General features: G+C 41.0%; 1 protein-coding gene across 3 annotated transcripts in view; it reads left to right on the plus strand.

The window, feature by feature from the left end:
• Positions 1 to 16,759, plus strand: part of LOC128326440 (cyclic nucleotide-binding domain-containing protein 2-like) — a 91,615-nt gene that overhangs the window by 59,825 nt on the left and 15,031 nt on the right. For all 3 annotated transcript variants that reach the window (XM_053253247.1, XM_053253249.1, XM_053253248.1), the window contains 2 exons: positions 11,122 to 11,199; positions 11,856 to 11,916. In XM_053253247.1, coding sequence (XP_053109222.1) covers positions 11,122 to 11,199; positions 11,856 to 11,916 — 139 coding nt within the window. The remainder of the gene's footprint in view (positions 1 to 11,121; positions 11,200 to 11,855; positions 11,917 to 16,759) is intronic.

Raw genomic sequence — 16,759 nt, forward strand, 5'->3', positions numbered from 1 at the left:
AAAACAAAACACATAAAATAAAATCAATTAAAACAAGCTCAATTAAAAACAAATGAAATAAACAAACAAGTCTATCAATTTAAAATTAAGGTTTTAAAAGCCTCTCTAAACAGGTGGGTTTTGAGATCTTTAAAAAAAAAAAACCCAAGGGAGAGAGTGTGGTGAAGTTCTCCTGGGAGGGCATTCCAAGCTGAGGGGCCTTCTAGTCGATCTAGAAGGCCCTGTCTCATGACCCTGCCAACCGAATCTGTCAACGTTAGGGCTGCAGGCAGGACTCGAGATGATGAATGAAGAGCCCTGACAGATTTGTATGGGCATATGTGGACTGACGGATCACATCTATCTGACCCTGGCCCTAAGCCGTGTAGGGCTTTAAAGGTCAAGACCTGCACTTTGCCCAGAAGCAAACTGGCAACAAGTGAAGCTGCCTCAGGATAGATGTGATCCTCGAGTAGTGAACAGAAACCATCAGCATCCTTACAGCATCATTCATGATAATCTAAACCAATCCACAAGGTTTGGATTTTCTCATCAATAGCAATAGCACTTAGCAATAGCACTTACATTTATATACCGCTCTATAGCTGGAAGCTCTCTAAGAGGTTTACAATGATTTAGCATATTGCCCCCAACATTCTGGGTACTCATTTTACCAACCTCGGAAGGATGGAAGGCTGAGTCAACCTTGAGCCCCTGGTCAGGATCGAACTTGTAACCCTCTGGTTACAGGGCGGCAGTTTTTACCACTGCGCCACCAGGGGCTCACTATGTCACTTTGATTGGAAAGCCACAAGGTAATATTTTGCTTTTTATGCTACTCTAAAAAGCAATAGTTCTACTATTCCTCAGAGGGTGTGTACCTGGAAACCCTAGGTTTGATTATGAAATATATATACAAATGTAAATTAATCAAAAAATTAGTCACACTTTGAACTTAAAATGGTTTTGTACTCTTATTTTTCTAGGTGATTTATCATTGGCATGCCATGATATTTAAATTGTGAGTGATATGTTTAGGATTGGGAAGGTAGGAGTCATAAAGGTGTGATATTTTTAGTGGACGAAGTTGTTGATAAAATGGAAAAAGCAAAGCAGGTTTCATAGCTTTTCAAAGTTTTTTGAAATTCAGCTTGGACTTTACTTTGGTTCTGTTTGCCTTTATGTCAACATCTTTACAATGAAGTTTCTGAGTTTCTGGAACACAGCTGGTGAAGTAATGTTTCCCCCTACTAATCTTTATGTTGGCCACTAGATGGTGCCAGACACCATTTCATAAAATTTTAGAACAGATATTGTGGAAGAAGAGGTGTGTTTTAGGGCTATTAGATGTAAAAGGAGAAGGGGACTTGTGTTCCATTAATACTTTGTGTAGAAGAGAGAATTTTGGCAGTTGCTGTTGAAGGTGGGAAAGGTTGTAACTGCCGAAATTGCCTCTTGTACCCAGCTATGAATGTACAGGAGCTCATTTTCATTTAGCCACCCTATGTTAATGTGTTCCTTTCATGCATCAAATTGTATGCAACAGAAATTGTAACAAAATGATCAGCTATGTTCATCTAGGATAATGTATTTCATATAGTTATGACACTTGTTTGCAGCAAAGCTCCGGATTCCTAATTCTTCCGGGGGTAGGGGGGAAGGAAAATTAAAGATTCAAATAATTTTATCCAGAATGGCACTGCACTAAATTTAAGCTTGCTCAGATGGAATAAGTTTCCTGCATGCCTAGACCACAGTCAAGAAAATCATGCAGTTGTGTCAGCTGGAACTTTGGATTGTTGCTTCTGTTAGAGTTAACAAGCAGTTGACAAACTGCTTTTAGAATGTGGGGAAGTTTCAGAAGCAATATTTCTTGCTTCCTCCAGTGCTTGAAGGAGGTGGCACTGGGGGTGGGTGTCAGGAATAAAACAAAAAATGTGAATGACATGACAAAATGCTCAAAACAAATCTCTTTAGTGTGACCTTAGTTTGCTACTAAAGGATACCGGTAGATTTATAGCTTGTCCCATCACCAAAGGGTTGAGTAGATAATTAAAAGCACAGAATCCCATTAAAACCCTTCACACACTTGAGTCCTTGCCTCTTTGCCAAGTCTGTTCTTCCCCTGAGCAGATTCCTTCCATTTTCTCTTCTCCCACTCTCTTCTTCACCTCTTCTTGGAAGAAATATAATTTCAAAGGCCCAATCTCCATCGGTTTGGGAGTTATGGCTACTTCCAAACCTTCTAGTTTTCATTTTAGTGCTCTTTTCTAGCACATAACATGTATCCAGGGCACCCCAAAATAAAGCCCTGTTCTCACTGACTATCTGCTCTGGTTTCACTTCTGTCGCTCTTCACTGTGTGGAACTACTTGCGGCCAGAACTGGTGGAGCTGAAGCAGCCCAGCATCTATCTGCAGACTGAAACAGTGCTTTGGACCCATCCAAACAAGAGCCGCCTGGATGACCCATTTTAATGGCTCAATAAGTCAATTTGCCATTTTAAATCCACCATTCCATGATATAGTCCTCAGGGATGTAAGGTTGCATCAACCTGTAGAGCAGCAGGCAATAGGCACACTATACAGGTATACCTCATTACTCACCGGAGTTCCATTCCTTGCCTACTGCCGCAAGTAACAAAACCGCAAGTAATGAAGCATTGTGCCCATGGAAAATGGGGTTTGGTTCCTGGATGAGAAAAACTGGGCAAAAAATGGTGAAAAAAACTGAAAGGCTTTACTGTACCATGCTCTGCGTGGTCTCCTTGTGCCCAGCAATGCCCTCCAAACCACAAAATGCCCCCCAAACCTGCAAAAATAATGGGGAAATGCTTTTTAAAAGAAAGAAATGAGCCACAAAATGACTCCTACAAACAAAATGGTGGGCGGAAGTGACATCCGTGGTCACTTCTGGCTCTCTAGGAACCACAGATACATGGGTTGTAACCCTTTCATATCCACAGATAATGAAATCTGGTGTCAATTAGACACACGCAATGAGATTTGCCTGTACATTCCCATAGGTCATGCCTCTATCTGATAACATAATGCAGGCATGCTAATTACATGACTACTAATTCTCAAGAAGACCTCATTTTTCCTAATCCAGACCCAAGGTCGCATTTCCTATGTCTTTCTCAAGCTCTTTCCACAGAGGTAGTTCTGTTTGTCTGTTGCAGCAAAAACAATAAAGAGTGTTGTGGCACCTTAAAGACTAACACAAAACTCTTTGTTGCATTTCTCAAGCTAGTTATTATAACTAGCGCTCCCTTATTACATTTCCCATATGGGAAATCATATTGTACAAAATAGCACCAGTTTACTTGTTTTGCTCTTGAAAAAGTCCCTTTTCATTTCATAATGGCTCTGTGCTTTGATATGTGTTCAAATTCTCTGACTGCACTATCTGTACTAAAACATAGTGTTTTAGTATATACTAAAAAATAGTGTTACATTAACCTTATGTTTGGAATGGGAGAGCTGTGATTTTTTATGGGCATAAACAGGAGGTTGTACCCAATTGTTTGTCATTAATTCAGTGCAAATTGACACTGGGGACTATTATGATGGGTACTCCAGGAATGCCTTTTGATCAATGAGGCTTAGTTGTATGCTAAGTGCCTTGCCATATGTAAAACTGTGCATTTATTAAAACAGGCTTGACTGTATTGCTTCATGTGCAGTGATGCCAGCTGTCTCTCACCCTTCTCTTTTCCTTTGCTTTTCTTTCTTTTGGGCTGGTCGGAGGAATCTTATGACTCATTTAAAAGAGTTTATTACAGAAGCAAAAGTGCTATAGGCCACTGTTCTCCCATGATAACAAGAAATTAGCCATGTTAAGTGTATTTCCTGGTCCCTCAATACTGATTGCTCTTCACGCAACTGCTTTAAAATTCTCTAGCAGTTTCCTGACAAACAGCAACATTTTATTACTGTCACTAGATTTAAACATGCTGTCAACAGTAGGTCGTGGGCAGCCGCCAGTGCAAATCCCACTGGAATACGACTGGAGTTCAGAAGGAACAGAAACAGCAGATCTTGCAAGAGCTAGGGCTGGAAGGCAGAGAGACTAAAAGATAAGAGAGGAAGTTGAGAAATGCATGTACTTTGAACTCCCTTAAACAACCCGACAGACAGAACCAGAATCTGGTGGTTGCCCAGTCAAAGAGCCAGGCCTAACCCCATGCCACTTGGAGCAATATGGCTATTTCAGTCTTCACTCTGCAGTTTAAGTTGCTTACTGCACGGAGCAGCAGAATATAGATCAGGAGGTGCCTAGTGCACTTGTCTGCACTTTAGTTTTGTCTGCTCCTGTCACATGCAGAAGCAGCATGTGGTACAGCCTGGAAAGATTGTGCCACTTCAGACCTCATGTTAGGGGATTGAAACTTATTGCAATGCTTCCGCACATTGAATACTCCTTATAGTTGAATGCTAACAAGTTAGGAAGAGACATTAAAGATTAGTCTCTACTGACAGGGTTTTTGTTGTTGTTGTTGTTTGTTTAATATGGAGAATCATTTAAACATGATTCCTCTCCCTGCAATCTGAAAGCCCACATACTACTTGTACATGTTTGAAACTGGCTAATCCTACTATTACTCTTGTTGCTCTTGCTGCTGCTACTCCTCCTAAACTTTTATGTGGCACCAACACAGAACAATGGACTGACAAAGTCCCTATCAAGAGGGTTTGAGGATTGAATGTAGGGCAAAGATCACCATAGACCAGTACTGAACTTTATCCAGTTTATAATGCAGAATATAAAAATATGAGGCTGTGCACACAGAACAGCCCAACGCAGTCTAGGGGAGCCCAACCTAGGTTGGTCTACTTGTGTGCAGCGCCAGGATTGGGGCTAATCCTGGTGCTGCCTTCTCTGTAAATTTGGGAATTTACTGGATACTCACAATCCCAGGTCTGGAATCATGAGTATCAATTAATCAATCAATCACTTTATTGTGGTCTTTGGACAGCATAAGGCAAGAAAACATAATATTGGCAGGTGTGGAAGGCTATTAAAATTGAGGGAGTGTACAAATACAAATATGACAAATATTTATATACCACTTTTCAACAAAAAGTTCCCAAAGTGGTTTACATAGATATAAATAAAATGGCTCCCTGTCCCCAAAGGGCTCACAATCTAAAAAAGAAACATAAGATAAACATCAGCAACAGCCACTGGAGGGATGCTGTGATGGGGGATGCATAGGGTCATTTGGTCTCCTCCCGCTAAATAAAGAGAATCACCACTTTTAAAAGGTGCCTCTTGCTCAGTTAGCAGGGGACACTAGTATAAACAGTGCTTTCAAATTTCCAAATAGTTAGAACCTATAAGGTTTATAAAGACTGTATTACAGTTTTTAGCCATTGTAAGACAGCCAGAGCACAGAAACTGTAAGCACCATGAATCAGCAGTTATATTATGTATTTTTTAAAATTTATTATTTATTTTACATTTTATATCCTGCTCAGAGCTCAGAGCGGTGTACTACATTCTTAAGTTTCTCTTCACAACAACCCAGTGAAGTAGGTTAGGCTGAAAGAGAAGTGACTGGCCCAGAATTACCCAGCAAGTCTCATGGCTGAATGGGCATTTGAACTTGGGTCTCACTGGTCCTAGTCCAGCACTCTAACCACCACATCACGCTGGCTGCTATTATTATTATTATTATTATTATTATTATTATTATTATTATTACTACTACTACACTATAGGAGACTAAAAGGTGTACAAATTAAGAGATTAAAACTATGGATTAAAACTGTTAAAACTGTGGGATAGCTAAAATCTATAAATAAAAGGCTAGGTAGGGCTCTGTACTGCATCAGTTCTAGTTAGCATTTACTGGTGGTTAGGCATGTGTGAAGTAGCTTAAGGTTGAGCCAGTTCACCATCGAGCTGGACTAGCTTGAGGGCTTACCTTTGAGCCAGATCAGGCCCAGTTTGGCTCAAGGTGTTAATTTAAAAAATAAAATAAAATAAAAAACTTGCCACCAGGTTCGGTGGCCTCTGGGGGGGTGCTGCCGCAGTCATGGATGGTGGTGGTATCTGATGGCTCTCCCTCCGACCACTAGCCTCCGCCCAGTCATCTATGGACTGGCTTGGCCCATTTGGGGCCATTCTGGCCCTCTCTGTGGTCACACTGGCCATTTTGGGGGCCACCGTGCATACGCCCTGGCCATTTGTGATAAGTTTAAACAAACAAACAAACAAACTTAAAAACATATTAACCCTTTAGAACCCCGAACTGGATCAATTTCGAGTCGAGCCAGGGTTCTCATTTTGGGTGCCAAAACTGAACATGCCTGGTCTGATTCGTGTCAAGTTCAGACTTGAACCAAACTGGGCAAACCAGTTTTGTGCACACCCCTACTGGCAGTTAGAGTCCAGCAAGTTTTGCATGCAGCTGAGCAGAAGAACTTAGAAACATTGTGTGTTATAGAGGGGTTGAAGTCAGAGAGTAATATGGAGGTGTAGAATTGATCAGGGCAGCCAGGTAACTGTCAGTTGTGGGAGAATGAGGGTAATGCGGGAGTCTCTGTGGAATGGATAGTGAAGAAGGACATGCTCTGTGGTTTCAACTTGCCTGGTGTCACATGGGCACAGGCGTTCTGAGAAAGGGATCTTCTTGTTTCTTTCGTCTAGTGCAGCTGAGTGGCCAGTGGAAGGTCTTCTGTGATTGGGGACCTCAAGCTGCATAAGATAAACAGCAGGTGTTGCTATGTATCTTAGACTTTTTGAGATAAGGAAGTTTGGGATCCTGCCTAAATCAATCAGCTGGGCACTCTATGTCCATTATGTGCTGTTTGAGGAATGTTCTGGCTTGCTCATGGCCCATGGCGAGGAGGTAGGCAGAGGATAGATCAGGTTATGCTATTTTCACCATCAGAGTTTGTTTCCATGTGGATTGATAATTGTCCTGTAGCATTAGGAGCCTAGGCCCATTGAGAGGAGGGATATTCTTAGCCAGTAATTATGGACAGCCATACTCTGGCCTCCACTTTCACCAGGTCCATCTCCAGTTGTAGAAAGGCATTTGACACACAACAGGATGCTTGAAATGTTGCTTTTAGGAACTTGGATTGGATAAGTTCCAGAGGGGCACAGTTGGAGAAGGGGCCCAGCTGGGTGCCCAAGTTGGGCCAGTGACTTGGCTTCGAATAATTTAAAGGCTGCAGATCTATATAGTCCTCTTGTGTGGAACAATTTTAGGATGGTGGCGGCCTCTAGGAATTTAATGTGACATGGTTGCCATGGGTCTTCCTGGTGACAGGCACATGGAGGACAACGCTCAGGTATTTGAAGCATGTGACTTGCTTGATTTTATGCCCATTTATGTTCCACAAGTATGTCTTTGGTCTCTTGGTGAAGACCATGATTCTGGTTTTGTGGTAGTTGATTTCTAGTTGATCCTCCTTAGTATTGAGCAAGGGATCTTATGGCTTTTCTGAAATTTATGGGGTTCTAGAGAGGATTTCAGCCTCATCTGTGTAGAGCAGGGTGAAGATGTGTTTTCTTACAAGCTGGGGGGTGGGGGGAGATGAAAGTCCGGGTTGTTTAGATGACCCACCATGTTGTTTATTTAGAAGTTATACAGGAGCTGATCCAATATGCAGCCCTGCTTAATGCCCTTACAGCTTGTGACAGCAGTTGATAGGTGACCCTGTGGGTTGCATCTAATCTTGAGGGGTGTATCATTGTGGAGGGTGTGAATGAGGAGTAGCAAGTGCTGGTTGATCAAGGAGGTTTCTAGTTTTCCCTACAGTTTGGCTCAAGATATAGAGTCAAGCGCAGACTTGAAATCTATGAAAGCTGCATAAAGGGAGATTGTAGTGTGGGTGAAGCACTTCTAGAGGACCAGGCACTGGTTAATGGTATACTATCCCTCTCTAAAGCCAGCCTGCTCCTCCTGCTAGGAAGTTTTCTTGCTCCAACCAATCCCTTAGTTTCCAGTATATATGTTTGGCATAGAGCTTACTGACTGTGCTGAGCAGGCTGATGAGTCTGTGGTTTGCTGGATTATCCCTTCTATCTTTTTTTGAAGATGGGAACAATAACTACTAGCCCCCAGTCCCTGAAGATACATACGCGCCTGTAAATGTATGTGAACAGTGAGGCCAGAATGGGGATACACCATGCTGAGTTGTTTTTAATTATCTCTGGGAGAATGAGATTGTTGCCGGGAGCCTTCCTAGGTTTAAATTGGGAAATAAGATCCATGATCTCTGTTGTCACAGGTGGCCAGGTAGACAGGTCCTCTACATCGTTTCGAGGGTCTCCAAGGTTTGATTCTTCTCCTCTGCACAGTTTGCCAAAGTACTGTTCCCAGACTTCAGGTGGAATGAAGCTCTCCAGGTGCATCAGGCCATTCCTGGGATGGTTCACGGTGATGCACCAGAAAAGCACTGAGTCTTTATTTCTGACTGCTTGATTGAAGTGTGACCAGTTGGCTTTCATGGAATCTCTTTCCTTATGTTTAAGTAGTTGTTTATATTGCCTCTTCTACTTGAGGAGAGCCTGCGTGGTCCCTGAGCTCATGCTGGCTTTGTATGTGTTGTAGTTGGCGATGAGCATTGTTTTGGTTTGAATGCATTCTGAGTCGAACCATGGTTTGTATCAGTGCAGGTGTTGTTTGAGGCGGGAGCTGTTGTTATGGATTAGGAGCCTCTGTAATTCCCTCACTAGGTTGGTGTAGCTCTCTAAGTAAGATTGGGTTATTTGCTGCTGTTGAGAATAGGGTGAGGTGAATGTGCAGGAAGTGCACATTCTGATATCAAATTCTTCTGTTATTGTTTTGTCCTGCTGAGTGTACTATTTGATGTGACAGGTTCTTCCAGCAGGTAGAATGTGGGTTTGATATAGAATCTCAGAGTATGGCTGCTGGACAAGGATTTTAGCAGAGAACAAGCGGGATGCACGCCAAATAACAGGAAAAAACAAAAAAGAAACCGTGCACAATAATGGGACAGAGGGGCCTCAAAAAATGCCAGAAAATGCAAAAACACAAGCTATGCTGTATATAGGAATCTATATGGAGGAAATAGATAAAACACATGTATCCATTTTTTCTGTGACTGAAGATACTATATTAATAGTCACAGAGTAAATAAATAGCAATAACAATTGTCTTGCAAATTATATCTGCACATACATATGTCAAAGATATTACATCTCAGTAAATTGAACAAAAAATCATCGTTGAGGATGAATACAAATTCAATTCACAACCATTCATGTATTTGAAAAAACAGCATAAGTCTGTGAAAAAACTATGTTGCTTTTCTGTATTGAGAATAAAGTCTTGCAATGGTGAAAAAAATCCTTGAATGAGTAACAATAACAATTGTCTTGCAAGTTTTTTCATATGGATTGTTACCATGTCATGCTGCTAAGGCTGCATAAGCAGCCTACTGTGCTGAGAACTTTGAATCCTTAATTTGGGGTTCAATTATGTTCCACAACCTTTGCACAATGATTTTAATTTGAAAAAAGATTTATTTAAATTAATTAGACTATTGAAATTATGCAAATTTTTAGTGACTCCGTTCCAGAGAAAATGGGCTTTAGAACTAAGTCCACCTTTTGTCCTAATGTCGATGACCCAGCTATAGCAGTTTTTTTTACAAGCAAATAGAGACTAGGATTAGCTCTTTACAGGAAGATTACAAAAGGAGAGGTAGAAGAGGTTATAACAATTTCTCTAAACAGGACTGGCAGTCACTATATGATCTAAGATCAGATAAGACCATTATAATTAAGCCACTGATAAGGGGGGAGCGGTGGTAATTATGAATGTTCAGGATTATCAAAAGGAAATTGACCATATACTATCAGATGCCACCACCTATAAACTGATTCCTAATGACCCCACTGATAAAATCAAATTTTTGATCAAAATAGTGGTGGGAGAGGGTGTATCTTTAAACCTTATCTCAGAGTATCTCGCTAAATTCTTGATGAAACCCTTCAGACGTATTCCGGTTTTTTACATGGCCCACATGGCCCCAAAGCTCCCCAGCCCCCACCGGCTCCATGACGGAGCCGGCAGTTGTGTGGGTGGCTGCTGTGGCAGCCCGGAGCAGACTGACTGCTCGTCTGCAAGGAGAGCGGGCTTAGCCCGCTCTCCTCGCAAACCCCCCGGTGGCTCTTCTCACCGATCATGAGAAGAGCCTCAATGACTATTCAGAGTTAGTAACTCATCTGCAAAATTTTGAAGTTTCTAAGTAGTCTTCAAAGACAGCTACATGTAAAAAGCAGGGCATAGGTAATAGTGGCCAAGCTGTCTCACTCCAGGAGGGGCTCAGGTGGCCCAGCCCAAGCTTTTCAAGAGCATAAGTCAAACTGTGCTCAAGGGAATGTAATTCCAAGTAAATAGGATTGAGTTATAAGGTTAAAAATAAATAAATAAAGGTTATTTATTTATATCGATGTAAACCACTTTTTGAACTTTTGTTGAAATATTCATCGTATTCATATTCATAAAGACATAACCCAAATTAAGCCAACTGAAATCGTTCACCTTTCTTTTACATCACATTCCTAGTTTCACTGTAGGGACAGTTGAAGTTACTGTAAGAGGTGCAGTCTAGTATACCTTGATGATTTAAGTCAGTAAGAAACACCCCTGTGAGAATGTGTCCACTGCAGCTCTTAATATGACAGCATCTTATAATTTCCTGTTGTTTTCCTTCATTTTTTACCTATTTATGATACTGTTAACTTATATTTTTTAACTAGTAGGTGTCTGTGCAGTGTTTAGTTATTTTAAAATTAATTGTATGAGGCTGCCTACTGAATGATAATAGCCAGGTCTCTGTCATCCAGGGTGGAATAGCTGACACATCAGCCTAAACTGATTAAAGGCACTCCAGGCTGATTAAAGGCACTCCAACCAGTTCCTGAGAATTCAGCAGCAATGTTAGACCCTGAAGGACCCTCAAGCTACTAACATGCTCCATAGAGGAGAGTGTGATCCCACCCAGAAAAGCCATTTTCCCAGCTAGGCATCCCCCTCATCCCCCACTATCAAAATGTTGTTTATAGTTTTATTTCAAGTGCTTCAGCCATAGAACTGATGTTTAGTTAGCAGTTAGAAGTAAACATATTTTACTTCTCTCTCTTTTTTCTATGCAGGAAACTCCCAATATTCTCTACATGGCCACTGGAAAAAATAGAATTCCTTGTTCATTGCTCTCTGCGGAGATTTTACAGGTTGTCGATAAGAATTCTTAAAAATGAGTATCCGTGTTTTCGACAAGTGTATGTAGTTTTTTTTAATAACTGGCACTGGAAGAGTTGCTTCCCACTTCTTCTGGTGTCACTGGAAGTAGAATCATTTACTTATATTTATTTATATCTGACTTTATTAAGTGATGAAGGATTTTATGGATTGTGTTACTATTACTCCCATTTTCTCAGTTTGATAGTGAGTTATCTATACATTGAGTATGCAGACACTGTCTCTGCAATAAAATCTACTTATTAGTTGCCACTTGCTATCAGTAGAGCCTGCTGAGAATGGAGAAAATATGAATCAGAAATCTTGTACTTTTGCTACTGCATGCTCAGTAACAACAGCACCAGGCAGTGAGTGGAAAATGAAAACCACAGTCAAATGATTGTTAATTGCTCTGTTCCAAGTTCTGTTGGCAATTTAAAAGGGGATTCTGTTTTCCCTTCCTTGCCAGTGACAGGAAAACCAGTACTGCAAACACCATCAGAGCAATGTTTGCAGCCGGTCTGGGTGGTTTCAAATTACAATGCTGTAAGAATACTTTAATTTGAATTACAGGCATCAAAAATATATGCATATAAAATATGAAATGTTCACATATAGAATCTGACATTTCCATTTCCATTTTATGTAGGGCAGGAACAACTGTTATAACTGACAGCCTGGACTCTTACTTTCTGATTATTGTGAAATCAGTAAGTTTGTTAAAATTAATAAAGCAGCAGTGTTACAATTTTGAGAGACATTTGCCACCCATCAAGTTAGTATTGGCACCAGAGAAAAATGAAATTTAACATTTGTTTGTAACTCTAAAAGTCACTTCTAATTACTTTTAAAATGTTGAGAGCCATTTAACAATTCCCTGTGGATTATTGTGTTAGTCTGTTAGCAAAAACAACAGGGAGGCTTCAGAGGCACCGTAAAGACTAATACATCCATTAGGCTTTATGGTGCCACTAGATAATTTGCTGTTTTAACAGTAGCACACAGGTTAAGTTCCAAAGAACAGTGAAATTATTTTGGTAAGTCCAAGGACGCTTTCAATTAGTAGTGTGCCATCTACAGTACTTGCCCATGGATATTTTCAGGGCAAAGGGGGTTGAAGATGGCAAAAGGTTTCATGAAAGTTATGCTTACCTTGGGTATTCACTGTTCACAGCTGCATCTTTTCCTACTCTGCAGCTTTGGCACCATTTTGTTTCAAACTGAGGCTTTTTCCTGATGTAATCCCAGGCCATCAAGGGTCATGTAAGAAGCATGATGACATCACATAATGTGATGAAACCAAATCAGGAAGAATTAACACTCATTGTAAATAGACTTCCTGATAACTTAATGTAGCCAATCAGATTTGACCATGTGGTGATATCACAAAGCCAAATCAGAGTGAAGCCAGTGCTTCCTGCCCACACTCTGAATAGGCAAACATTTTTGGTCCATTTTGCAGCTCCCCTCAATAAAAATTATTAATTTGATTTCTATACCCTCCTTCCAAAAATGGCTCAAGGCGGTTTACACTGAGAAATAGTAAATGAATAAGATGGATCCCTGTCCCCAAAGGGCTCACAATCTAAAAAGAAACACAAGGTAGACACCAGCAACAGGCACTGGAGGTACTGTGCGGGGGGTGGATAGGGCCAGTTACTCTCCCCCTGCTAAATAAAGAGAATCACCATGTTAAAAGGTGCCTCTTTGCCGAATTAGCAGGGGATTATATGTGAGATGTGGGATTATACTGGCTAACACAAGATCCTTATGAGCCTAGCAGCTCTTTGGATTCTAGCTATTCTTTCCTAATACTGCCTCCTGTCCAGTATTGGTACTTCCAAAATGTTGTAGGAGTAATTCCTGAATATATACAGTGCTGCAATAGATAACCTAATCAGTGCTGCAATATATCATTCATATATCATACATTCATATACAAGTCCCTGATCATCCATTGCTGCAATATATAAGACTATTTAAAAACAAAACCAAAACCCCTTCCATTCTGTTTTGTGCTATTATTATTATTATTATTATTATTATTATTATTACATTTATATCCCGCTCTTCCTCCAAGGAGCCCAGAGCGGTGTACTACAGACTTGAGTTTCTCTTTCACAACAACCCTGTGAAGTAGGTTAGGCTGAGAGAGAAGTGACTGGCCCAGAGTCACCCAGCTAGTTTTATGGCTGAATGGGGATTTGAACTTGGGTCTCCCCAGTCCTAGTCCAGCACTCTAACCACGCTGGCTAAATTAATGTTTTCATGCTGAAAATTTTGATTCAGGTATAGAAAGAGGAAACAAACAAATTAGAAAGCTAACATCATTTTTCTGAAAATAACAAGTAAACTGTAGAGGACTACAAAACAACCAATAATAGGACGACAGAACAAACATAATATCATGATGAATTATGTGCAGCATTTTTGCTTCAGCTTAATATTGTTAGCTCTAAGAAAGACCAACATAGAAAAAACAAGGAAGAAGTGAAATAAAATTCTGACTAATGTGAAAAAGTTATTGGGTTGAAGACGGCTTTGCATATACTTACCTAGTAGAGCACTGAGGACAATCTACCCATTAATTATCAGAAAGCCAAGGTGGTGGTATTTGCAAAGAGGCTAGATAGGTAGATAGCTAGATAGACAGATAGATCAGAAATGGTCTTGAAAGAAGGAAGTGAAACAGAATTCTGACTAATGTGAAAAAATTACAAATTGATCCCAATAATGTGGTAGGAGTTTATGTGCTTCTTTATTAATCAGTGACACGTGATCTAATGGAAGGAAACTGTTATTCTTCTTATTTAGAATTTATAGAGTTTGACTCTTTCACAGAATGTGCAGGTGCTTAACTGGAGATATTTTTAATTGAATTTTGAATGCTGCTGAACAACCATTTCTTTAACACATTGGTCTTCAGTTAGGACCAATAAGTTGGTCTTGCCCCATTACAATGGGTTGCACTGCCACTGCACCCTCCGCTCTCCCAAAATTAGGCTTTTTTTTAAGAGAAGAAGGGGAGAGATGGTATAAAATAAGGGAGAGAGAATTAACCAACATACACACATATATATGGAATGAAGTGTGTGGCATCCCATGATGCAGATTAGTTTAAAGAGAAATTCCAGGATCCCAAAGAATGAAACCCTTAACAAATGTTTCTTATATATCTTGGTACAACAAATGCTGTATATTGTATTGAGAGAAAGAAAACCAGGCAGGAAAGGTATCATGGCTAGAAAAACCATAGATATCTTATGACCTCAGAAATTATTATTATTATTTATTTACACAGCCAGACAGGTGTTATTGACTGGTTTGTTTTATCCAGACATCGAGTCCTTCCCAAGGACCTAGGATGGCTGAATTTTATTGTCAATGGTGTTGCTGTTGTTATAGATATCGTCGCAGAATATAGGCTGTTCCCAGTAAAATTGCTTTTTGTAATTGGCTGATGGTGATTTCTGTGGCCCCTATGGTGTTGAGGTGCTCTGCAAGGTCTTTTGGAACTGTACCCAGGGCGCCAATTACCACTGGGATTATTTTGGTCTTCTTCTGCCACAGTCTTTCAATTTCAATTTGTAGATCTTTGTATTTTGTGATTTTTTCTATTTCTTTTTCTTCTATTCTGCTATCCCCTGGTATTCCTATGTTGATTATTTTGACTTGTTTTTCTTCTCGACTACAGTTATATCTGGTGTATTGTGTGGCAGATGTTTGTCTGTTTGTAGTCGGAAGTCCCATAATATTTTTACATCTTAATGTTCTTCAACTTTTTCAATTTTATGGTCCCACCAATCTTTGGCTACAGGTAGCTTGTATTTTTTGCAGATATTCCAGTGTATCATCCTTGCTAGATTGTCATGCCTTTCTTTGTAGTTAGTGGTGTGCACGGAACCACTGCGGCGCGGTCCGGCACTGAGGGGGGGTCTACCTTTAAGGGCGGGGGGTAGTACTTACCCCTTCCGCCGCTCTTCCCCCTCTGGCACTGCATTTAGGATTGATGTTTTGGGGGTGGCAGCGTTCCTCCTTGCCGCCCCTGCCCCCGTCGTTGCCCGGAAGTTGCGTAAATATGAGCACGCATGTGCCCGTCGCGGCACGCACACGCGCCTGTCGCCACCACATGCGCGCCACATACGTCACACTCACGCTGCAACGACGGGGGCACGGGCGGCAGGGAAGAACGCTGCTGCCCCCAAAACTTCAATCCTAAATGCAGCGCCGGAGGCGGAAGAGCGGCTGGAGGGGTAAGTACTACCCCCCGCCCTTAAAGGTAGACCCCCGCTCAGTGCCGGACTGCCGGACCGGTCCGGTTCCGAACTGGTTCGGAGGCCTCCAACATGGCCTCCGAACCGGTTCGTGCACATCCCTATTTGTAGTCAGTCTGTGTGATCTTTTTACAACAGCTGATTAGGTGGTCCACGGTTTCATCTGCTTCTTTACAAAGGCGACACTTGCTGTTTGTTGTTGACTTTTCGACTTTTGCTCTTATTGCATTTGTTCTTAGTGCCTGTTCTTGTGCAGCCAGTATTAAACCCTCTGTTTCTTTCTTCAAGTTGCCATTCTTAAGCCATTGTAGGTCTTGGTGATGTCTGATTTTCCACTTATATTGTGCAAATATTGACCATGCAGGGGCTTATTTTTCCATTTTTCTCCTCGGTTCTTGACTTGTTCTTTCTTGTAGGCCTGCTTTGTTTGACTGGTGTTGAATAGTTTCTCGTTATTGACCATTTGAAGTGCATCTTCTTCACTGCCCTTTATATATTCTTCAAGGCCTCTTTTCTCCTCCTCTACTGTTTGATGGTCTTGCAGCATTCCTCTTCCACCTGAGCTGCAAGGGAGATATAGCCTATTGACATCACTGCGGGGGTGTAGAGCATGATTGATGGTCATTATTTTCCTGGTCTTACAATCTAGCGTCTCTAGCTCTGCCTGGGTCCAGTCTATTATTCCTGCAGTGTATCTGATAACAGGTATAGCCCAGGTGTTTATGGCTTGTGTGGTGTTCCCGCCATTGAGTTTGGACTTGAGGATTTTTCTAACTCTCCTGATGTATTCACTTCCAATTTTTCTTTTAACTTCAGTGTGTGCAATGTTATCAGCCTGGAGAATGTCCAAGTATTTGTAATGTTCTTTCTCTTCCAGGTTCTTGATCTTGCTTCCATTGGGCAGTTCTATTCCTTCTGTTTTTGTTATTTTCCCTCTGTTCATTATTAATGCAGCACACCTGTCTAGTCCAAACTCCATTGCTATAGCGCTACTGAATATTATTATTATTATTATTATTATTATTAATTTGATTTCTATACAGCCCTTCCAAAATGGCTCAGGGCAGTTTACACAGAGAAATAACAAACAAATAAGATGGCACCTTGTCCCCAAAGGGCTCACATTCTAAAAAGAAACATCAGATAGACACCCGCAACAGTCACTGGAGGTACCGTGCTGGGGGTGGATAGGGCCAGTTACTCTTCCCCTGCTAAATAAACAGAATCACCACATTAGAAGGTGCCTCTTTGCCAAGTTAGCAGGGGTTAAATTGTGTTT

The sequence above is a fragment of the Hemicordylus capensis genome, chromosome 5 (genome assembly GCF_027244095.1).
Source record: "Hemicordylus capensis ecotype Gifberg chromosome 5, rHemCap1.1.pri, whole genome shotgun sequence".
Lineage (NCBI taxonomy): Eukaryota > Metazoa > Chordata > Lepidosauria > Squamata > Cordylidae > Hemicordylus > Hemicordylus capensis.